This window comes from Girardinichthys multiradiatus, chromosome 5 (assembly GCF_021462225.1).
Source record: "Girardinichthys multiradiatus isolate DD_20200921_A chromosome 5, DD_fGirMul_XY1, whole genome shotgun sequence".
NCBI classification, from domain to species: domain Eukaryota; kingdom Metazoa; phylum Chordata; class Actinopteri; order Cyprinodontiformes; family Goodeidae; genus Girardinichthys; species Girardinichthys multiradiatus.
This window is the reverse complement of record NC_061798.1, coordinates 32,709,867-32,720,180: the sequence shown is the minus strand read 5'-3', so window position 1 is coordinate 32,720,180 and position 10,314 is coordinate 32,709,867. Positions and strand designations below refer to the sequence as shown.

Sequence of the window (10,314 nt, the reverse complement as noted above, 5' to 3'; positions counted from 1 at the left end):
ATCTAATATTTTCTGGTCTATAAATGATAGAAAACATGTTTTTCTATTTGTTCCAGTTAAACATTTATGAGTTTCCGGCTAATGTTAGGTAAATGCCATGTCTGCTTTGAAGTTTCACATGCTTACAGCCTGCTCCTATATTTGTACAATTTGCTGCGGACACTTTGTGTAATGCTATCATTTCCCCTTATGTGAATATGTGACCCCTGGACAATAACACAAAAGTGCAGATTTAACATGTTTGATATATGGAAACAGTATATCATCAGTTGCCAAATATAAACCCTCTTACATAGTTTTAATACAAGATGTTTTATATTCACAAACTTTATTTATCTTAATGTGAGCCATTTTTTTACAGTACATTCAGGAGAGAGACATTTTATGGTATTAACAGCTCATTTCAGTCCTTTAGGTTTGAAAATCTTGGTGGCTTTATTGTTGGTATTGCCTGTTCAACATACACAACTAGAATCCTCATCATCATCACCAGAGTGAATGTTTTACAAAGAATGGCCACAGGTTCACAACAGGAGGCTCTCTACAGCACTGCTTCTTGAAGTGGGCGTCCATAAGTGCCGAGACTGACACAAGGAAAAGGTTTGGTTTACTGATCAACTCTGGAACTTCCACCTGACACGCCTGGAGGTGGAAGTTCCCGCTTCTGCCCAAACTCCAAAACTAGAACTTGAGCTTAAAACACTCAGGTGAAAAATATAATTTTATAAAGATATGCTTCTGAATCTGCATCATAGCCAGAAATCATTTTTCAGACCTGCCCATTAGCTCATCCAGGACCACAATCAAGCTCAGCTTACTAAATTGTGCAGACATGTCATTCTAAGATAAATACTCCCTAGAAGGCTAAAATTCACCCAAATGAGCCTGAAGACATGCGTGTGGAAAAGTCCTGGATCAGGTCCATTTGCTTAGGAATGCACACACATACTTAAAATGACAACTCTGTAATCACAATGGCGGGTCACCGGTCAGGGCCAGTCAAGATCCAAACTCATCCCATTCTGGCCATCACTCGATTTCTTGGTGCATCTCTAGTTTTAACATTTAATCAAATCTGATCAAGTGCATAAAAAACAGCATGTTGCACAGGGAGAGACATCCCTCTGTTGTCAGCCATGAGGCCCTTCTTCAGTCAGCAGTGTAGATTCAGAAAACCAACATATGAAGGAAAGAAAACAATAAAGCAACACTAAGATGAAAGTTATTAAATTAAAGGGGGGAAGCAAATGTAAACTGTCCCTCAGAGAGAGAGAGAGAGAGAGACAGAGAAAGAGAGAGAGAGAGAGAGAGGACACTGAGGTGTTCTGAGGTGTTTTTGGCATTTTCTTTATAATAAAGCACCAATAGCGGTGGCTTTCTGATTCAGTGCCAAGTCCAACAACCTCAACGGATCTCTGCAAGGAACTCACATGTCAAACTGCACACCTTAGTGACATCCTTCAGACAGAAACCAAAAGTTTGTTCTTTTTGTGGTCATTTTCTTCATTAAATCCTCAAAATGGAGGTAAATGTAAGACATATTTAGTCAACTAAAACACAAGTCTAATAGAGACTACAATCCTCATGATAGAGGAAGGTGGAGATTTTAGTTCCCCTTTTATTGTGTAGTAGCAGGCTCAGTATTTGCCAGTAAAGTCTTGGCTGTAAGCAAGTCTTGTGCAGAAGCAACTCGACCCTCAGAGCAGTAAAAAAAACCCCGGATGACGCGCTGCTCAGGGGGACAGAGGTGGTTCTGGACAGGGCTGGCGACTCCAGACAGGCGAGGCTCAGCACTAGGAGCAGCTTAGGGGCTAAGTACATTTCAAGTGTCCATAGAATAAAACATCAGAAAAATAATAATCAAAACAAAATGGCTACATTTTTTTTTTATTCCTTAAAATCCTCCCCATCATGAAAAACAAAAAAAATCTGCTTAATAATAACTCATAAAATATACAATTCTTAAAATAAGGAATGAGGAATATTGAGTAAAATAAGACAGAACCAAAATAAGTTAACTTGTTTCCCATTGCTTATGCTCTTTAAGGGCCTGAGAAATAAATATTCATAACGGGTGGGAGTTCTTCTCTTTTTCATTTCAGACGCAAATGAATAGATGGCAGGTTTAACAAATAAATCTGTGGTTGGAGTGCAATTCATAATGCCAGTGAAGGTTAGGATGGAGATTATTGACATCATACAACCCGTTTTTGTCTCCTTCAGAACACCTGACCCACCAGAGGAATGCCACATGCACGAAGAATATTAACAAGATAACCAAAAAAAAAGTCCAATAAATAAAAAGAAAACTGTGCCGAACAACAGCTGCACCCTCTAACTAAAGTCCGGATGGACAGAGAGCTGCTTTGTTTTGTTTTTCATCACACAAATAAATGTTGCTCCCTGTCAGGGCGGGAAGTAAATAGTTGTTAATTATTTCAAACAGCAAAGAAATGTTGAAGTTAAACTTTCATTTATAATGCACAATGAACACAAGTCAAACAGCAACAGAGGCCATATTTCTATTCATGAGCTCTATCTTTTTTTTAAACTCATTTTTTAAGTTTGATTTATTAAGCTATTTGTATGTACAAAAAAAAAAATTTGCTTTAATTTGTTTGTTTGGGACGGTCACACAGAACTCTTTGAGGAGACCAGGAAAATAAATTGGAGGAGCTGAAATAGAAAAGATAAAAACAACGGTGGGAGTTATTGCTTCTTACTGCTGGAAAAAGGACATATGTCTGTTCCAAACCTTGTAGCCGTTTGGATTTTTTCCTTGTTGCTGCTGCTTTTTTGTGTGTTTTTATCTTGTCTTAGATTGTGCCTTATTATGTGGACAGCTGCAAAATAGGCAAGTGCTGGATGGCTTGTTGTAGCTGCTAGTTGAGGGGAAAAGGAACCAAAAAACACCACATTAGCACAAAGTTCTGATTTCCGCTCCTTGAAACTGCCCTGGGAACCAACTATCTGTAGGAATGATGTTATTTTCCTCTGTGATTGGTTTAAAACTCAGAAGACTCTCTGAGTGGTAACGAATCTGATCTGCTTCCCTGATAGCACCAGATTTGAGGATTTGGGCCTCTGTGGTGTCAAGCAGAGATAAACAATAAGTCGGGGATGACATTTAGCACTGCAGGGCCGTTTTCAAGGCCGAGCAGCGTTGATATGGCAGAAATCACCCCGTTGTTAAACAAGCTCTGGTTTAACACCAGACTCTAAAGATTAATTAACATCAGCTCGACACACAACCACATTAAAGAACTAAAAACTCTGAATAAGTTCACCAATATAAAAATTTAAGTGCATTTTGAGTAAAATCAGGGGTTGTGCATCTTTTAAAAATGAAAAGCAAATATCACAATTAAAATCAATTCTAGATTTTTTTTTGTCGTGGGTTTAAAAATCCACAGAAAATGTGTGTGTAAAGTCTCGGATCTCCCTTTACACGAAGCTTAAAACCAGTTGTCCGGGGCCACAGGTGACAGTGTTGGTAGGGGAGCTCTCACTGTAGCTCCTCCAGAAGTGTGGATGGAGCGGATGAGGCGTAACGAGAAGGCTTGGAGCGTAGGTAGGAGGGGATGCCGTCAGCGCAGGCGATGCCGTAGCTGGATGGGTAAGCAGACGGCAGGGAGGACGGGCGGGTTTGGCAGGGCTGGTTGTGCTGGCGGTGATGGCTTTAGGAGGAGAAGGCGAGTTTGACGCTGCAGGAGGAGTAGCCCTCGTCGCTGTTCATGCTCTGCAGGCTGCTGTGGTCGTCTAAGTCGCTGGTGCTGGCCGTGCTCACGCTGTCGAGCTCTCCATGGGAGAACTCAGTGCTTTCTACGTCGACCTCAATCTCTTCTGCAGAGAAAGCGTAGGGGGAAAAAACAAAATATTATTTTCTGATGTGGAGTATAGTCTGTGGAAGTATGTTTAGGCCTGCTGTGCTAAAGTGTCCCAATTTACAGAATTCTCTGTTGATTTTTGGCCAAATTTTAGATGAGAAAGACTAAATTTCACCCTGAAATAATTATAGATATTTCTACCAAGCTTTAAATATGCAACCATTATGAAGATGGATAATCTTTTACGAGAATGGAATATTTCTTCTACTCTGTTATTTTTTCATACCAATACATAATGGAAAATACTAAATGAAATCTGAAAAAGGCACCCTGCATTTATCATGTTTCTGTGGTTTTCTAATGATACCGAAAAAATTTCTCATCAAGAGAAAACGAAAGTTGTGACCTCAGGATGAGGTCTTCTTATCTAAGAATAGCAACATTTGCTTTACTGTGACAAGATATTTGCCTGGGAACAAAAAGCTTTGTTTTTAAAATTTAAAAATGATTATAGATCAGTGCGTTTTGTCTTGTTTTGGATTCATTTTTCCTTGTTTGTGCTTCTAAAAAGCTTTCTGTTGCGACACATACAGATGTGCATTTGATTGGGCCATTCTAAAACATGAATATAATTTGATCTAAACCACCATTGTAACTCTGGCTTTACATTTAGGCTCATTAACCTGCTAGAAGGTAAACCTCCACCCCAGTCTCAAGGCTTTTGCAGCCTCTAACAGATTTTCTTCCAGTATTATCCTGTTTGGGATCCATCTACTTTCGATCAACTCTGACCGGCTTCCTTATCCCTGCCAAAGAAAAAGCATCCCCACAGCATGACGTCACTACCTCTATGTTTCACTGTGGGGATGGTTTGTTCAAGGGTTTTCTCAGTGTTAGCTTTCTACAACACATATTGTTTTGCAGGCAGGCTAATAAAGATCAGTTTTGGTCTCATTTGACCAGAGCAGTTTATCCAGTGCTAGGTACTGCATATCTCAGAATAACAATTTTATGATTTCAGTTTTTCAGTGAGGGCAAATTTGTGATGCTTTAAAAACTATGACGCTTTCTCAGCAAGCAAACAAAGCAAATACTTACGCTCACATTGTCACACATTGACTTTTAGCAGCACCTTCCTCCACATTCAAACCCACAGTAGCTCTGGCCGGTCCATTCTCAGTGTTGCAAAATAAGCCAAAAAGCCGTGGGGATTTGGAAGTGCACTCACCTTGGTCCGAGTCCGAGCGGTCGGAGCAGAGGGTGGAGCCAACGCTGTCCATGCGTATCCTCTCGCCCTCCCCTGGGCTGCTCTGGACTGGAGTGGCAGTTCCTGCTCCCAGCAGCTCCAGCTGACGCTGTAGGTGTCTCTGTTCGCGCTCCAGAGACTCCAGCTGGTACTGGCTCTTCCTGTCCGCTTCTTCAAGTTTCTGGTGAAGACAAAGACACAGAAAATAGACAAAATGTTAGACTCATATATTTAGATGTGAAATGTACTGACATACGATTGTTACTGTTTTTTTTCTTTTAACAGCCCTCAGTCGCATCTTTGATAATTATGAAAGACAAGTGTAGCTTTGTTTCCAGTGTCAGTTTTTATTTTCTGAAATTCTGTAGAAATGCTGCAAATGCTGGAAAGATTCAGTTTTGATTGAATTAATTAGATTTGCCCTGAGATGGATTGGCGACCAGTCCAGGGTGTACCCTGCCTCTCGCCCGTAGACTGCTGGAGATAGGCACCAGCTCCCCCGCGACCCACTATGGAATAAGTGGTATAGAAGATGAATGAATACCGTATTTTCCGCACTATAAGGCGCACCGGATTATAAGGCGCACCTTCAATGAATGGCCTATTTCAGAACTTTTTTCATAAATAGGGCGCACCGGATTATAAGGCGCATAGAATAGAAGCTACTGCAGTCAAACGTTTGACTGGGGTTGCGTTATGCATCCACTAGATGGAGCTGTGCTAAAGAGAATGTCAACAAAACAGTCAGATAAATCAGTCAGTCAAACTTTATTAATACACTACAAACCAGCGTTCTGATAACTCCATTCACTCTCATGGTAAGGTCTCCTCTACATAGAATCCTATTGAATAGAGCCAACCGCACGTTAGGAATGCATTGGAGTCTATGAAGTTAAAGTTGAAATCAAATGTTAGTTAAAACGTGAAAGGGAACTTTTCCCTGAATCAGTAAACACGTAAAAGAAACAGTTTGATGCACTAAATCAAACGTTAGTACTGTTAACCTTTCCTGTTTCTGTCCCCTGACCGTAGTCTGATGACACAGGGGAGACGCTTTCTCCAGGGCCGAAGTTACTAGTTTCCTCGGGGTTAACTCCCTCACTCATACGTTGCTGAGTTGAGCATGAAGAAACAGCATCAAAACACTGAGTTGTTGACGAGATTCGGGGTTCTTTTTAATGACTTTGCAGCACGTAAAAACACAGGGCTTACAGACTCATACACCGCTGCTCCGGTCGCCGTCTCTACCCACCCCACACACACAATAATACCGACGTCACTCCTTCACTCTTGATTCTCAGCTATGGCAGCACACAGCGCCACCTCTGTCCGGAGGAGTAATGTCAACATCTTCCATACACACACACGAAACCCCACACACTGAGCTTCTAATCACATATAGTTCAGGCAATTCCTGCAACAGTACATTCAAACGTTATACACACACAAGTGGTGTTGGACTAGGAGTAAGCACAGTACAGGTGTTTACCGTTATTACTTCGGCGACGCCCCTGACTACGGTAGCCGTAATGCTGCAAGCGGTGCGGCTTTGTAGTTTACCAGTCGTACTGAAACATTTTGACAGAGTGCCGTGTACAACCAGTATGGATCAACCAATTAACCAATTGATCCATATATAAGGCGCTCCGGATTACAAGGCGCACTGTCATTTTTTGAAAAGATTAAAGGTTTTTAAGTGCGCCTTATAGTGCGGAAAATACGGTAATTAGAATTCCTGAAACACTACCAATGTCACATCAACACTTAAAACTTTAAGCTCTGCAACGTACCCACGTCTAGTCTAGCTCAGCGTTGCACAATATAGCAGTAATTTTTCCTACATTAAACTTCTTCCTGTAGACCTAAATTTACATTATGCCAAGCTGTGTAAAATATTTCGTTTGGCTTCTGCCAAAATGCCATCAGCCTCTAAGGCTGGCTTTATCTATCCATTAGCTCAATTTCTCTCCCAGTGACTTTGCTTCGGCTTCTCCAGGATGCGTCAAGTGCTGCTGACTAAGCTCAATGTTGCTTACACTAGCAGGTTCGGAGTGGCAGTTTCTTTTTGGAGACAGTCTGACAAATAAAATAAGAGCAAATAGACTGCACTTTAATGCCAAGCTTCCCAACAAACAGCAGCTTATCCCGCAAGGCATCTAGGTGCACACTGACAGTATAGGGTCCCTCGGTGGTGACACTTGTTCTTGACCTGAGCACAGTGAGGAGGGTTCATCCAATGGAGCCCTCCAGAACAGGGTTTAAGTTAATGCATCACCAACAGCCCCATCACAATGTCTATCCATCTGGCATATCTGCCCTTTACAATGGCATAGGAAGAGACCATGCCAAAGGAAGATGACAGCATCTGCTTACTTGGCATTTGACACTGTAGCATACACAATTTAAGACATAAGCCAAGATGCCACGGATGTTTTTGGATATGTGAAAAAACTATGACTCACAATATCACAGCAATGACTCAATAATTACTTGATTACCTAATCTCATGTCATGCTATGCAGACGTACTGTCTGCAATGATGAGAATTCACTCACCTCTGCATGCAGGATGCTTGAAACTGAAAATGAAACTGATGGCATGACCACTTTTCTGATTAATTATGCACATAACTATCAGACCACTGGGGGGCACTCTTAAAGCACAGAAATTGTATTTCCTAATAGTCACTTGATCCTCACAAATGAAATAAAAAAAACTAAGAAAAGTGCCAACACAGTTAAACATTACATTTGAAAGCCTTATTTCCAGTAAACACTCAGTATTGTAAACGGGTGCGCATAAAAAGCAACACATATTTCAAAGACATAACAGGACTTGATGTTCCAGAAAGTCATCTTCATTTCCAATTTAGACCCATCTAACACACAGTTTTCAATATGATAGCATACATGGAAAGATGGGAAACGATGTGGAACCAGCTTCATATTAGTAAATTCTAATAATTTAGTTGAAGTCTATTCTTTCTTTCTTTCTTTCTTTCTTTCTTACTTAGACTTTTTACCTCCTTCACCTTCCTCAGTGTGTGCAGTGGCAAGATAAACCTGTGACCTCAGCCAGTCTTCTTTCTCACAGCTTTTAGTTGTTTTTTGATTTTTGCTTATTGCTCAGACTGTAGATATCCAGATTTATAAAGAACTATACACATTTGTGTTACATAAATGGCATGTTCTCCTGTCTTTCCAATTTTGAAAAATGTGGTTTAGAGAAATGAAGCTCTGTCATCTCATACATGTCATAAGGGAAAAATGAGATCATGGATTACTGATTTCAAGTTACTTGATGAGGCAAGCCTTAAAAATGCCTTGGTTACATTTGTTATACGGGACCTTTTAGTGGAGCCAATAAGTGTGGAACCCATGATTAAAACAAAACAAAACAATTCTTAAGGTGGGATTTTTTAATAAATGAGCTCAGATGAAAGAGTGAATTTCTATAAACTTTCCAGTTTGAGATTAAGCCACTGCAATAAAAGGATGAGTTTATCCAAAGGACAATGACTGGCAGTATACTTAAAGATTACAACTGAATTAGCTATTTGGGAAAAATAATGCAAAATTGAGCCACAGTCATTGTAATTGTATCCTATTAGAAGAGATAGAAGAGAAGATAAATTCAACATACACATGGGGAAAAAAGGCTTTCCATTTTTTAAATTTGTGATAAAAAGTAAAGCTAAGTCACAGAAACCCAAAGACAAACCACAGAGGAAACAGAGAATAAATAATACAGGTCCTTCTCAAAAAATTAGCATATTGTGATAAAGTTCATTATTTTCCATAATGTCATAATGAAAATTTAACATTGATATATTTTAGATTCATTGCACACTAACTGAAATATTTCAGGTCTTTTATTGTCTTAATACGGATGATTTTGTCATACAGCCCATGAAAACCCAAAATTCCTATCTCACAAAATTAGCATATCATTAAAAGGGTCTCTAAACGAGCTATGAACCTAATCATCTGAATCAACGAGTTAACTCTAAACACCTGCAAAAGATTCCTGAGGCCTTTAAAACTCCCAGCCTGGTTCATCACTCAAAACCCCAATCATGGGTAAGACTGCCGACCTGACTGCTGTCCAGAAGGCCACTATTGACACCCTCAAGCAAGAGGGTAAGACACAGAAAGAAATTTCTGAACGAATAGGCTGTTCCCAGAGTGCACCTCAGTGGGAAGTCTGTGGGAAGGAAAAAGTGTGGCAGAAAACGCTGGACAACGAGAAGAGGTGACCGGACCCTGAGGAAGATTGTGGAGAAGGGCCGATTCCAGACCTTGGGGGACCTGCGGAAGCAGTGGACTGAGTCTGGAGTAGAAACATTCAGAGCCACCGTGCACAGGCGTGTGCAGGAAATGGGCTACAGGTGCCGCATTACCCAGGTCAAGCCACTTTTAAACCAGAAACAGCGGCAGAAGTGCCTGACCTGGGCTACAGAGAAGCAGCACTGGACTGTTGCTCAGTGGTCCAAAGTACTTTTTTCGGATGAAAGCAAATTCTGCATGTCATTTGGAAATCAAGGTGCCAGAGTCTGGAGGAAGACTGGGGAGAAGGAAATGCCAAAATGCCAGAAGTCCAGTGTCAAGTACCCACAGTCAGTGATGGTCTGGGGTGCCGTGTCAGCTGCTGGTGTTGGTCCACTGTGTTTTATCAAGGGCAGGGTCAATGCAGCTAGCTATCAGGAGATTTAGGAGCACTTTATGCTTCCATCTGCTGAAAAGCTTTATGGAGATGAAGATTTCATTTTTCAGCACGACCTGGCACCTGCTCACAGTGCCAAAACCACTGGTAAATGGTTTACTGACCATGGTATCACTGTGCTCAATTGGCCTGCCAACTCTCCTGACCTGAACCCCATAGAGAATCTGTGGGATATTGTGAAGAGAACGTTGAGAGACTCAAGACCCAACACTCTGGATGAGCTAAAGGCCGCTATCGAAGCATCCTGGGCCTCCATAAAACCTCAGCAGTGCCACAGGCTGATTGCCTCCATGCCACGCCGCATTGAAGCAGTCATTTCCGCAAAAGGATTCCCGACCAAGTATTGAGTGTATAACTGTACATGATTATTTGAAGGTTGACGTTGTTTGTATTGAAAACACTTTTCTTTTATTGGTCGGATTAAATATGCTAATTTTGTGAGATAGGAATGTTGGGTTTTCATGAGCTGTATGCCAAAATCATCCGTATTAAGACAATAAAAGACCTGAAATATTTCAG

The 10,314-nt window shown here is 40.9% G+C and overlaps 1 protein-coding gene across 2 annotated transcripts in view; it reads right to left on the bottom strand.

Annotated features, from left to right (window-relative positions):
• Positions 1–309: 309 nt before the first annotated feature.
• Positions 310–10,314, bottom strand: part of mxi1 (max interactor 1, dimerization protein) — a 44,900-nt gene continuing 34,895 nt past the window's right edge. For both annotated transcript variants that reach the window (XM_047365480.1, XM_047365481.1), the window contains exons 5-6: positions 5,056–5,254; positions 310–3,843 (exon numbers count right to left, since the gene is read on the bottom strand). In XM_047365480.1, the coding sequence (XP_047221436.1) occupies positions 3,680–3,843; positions 5,056–5,254 (363 nt within the window). In that variant the 3' untranslated portion in view covers positions 310–3,679. The remainder of the gene's footprint in view (positions 3,844–5,055; positions 5,255–10,314) is intronic.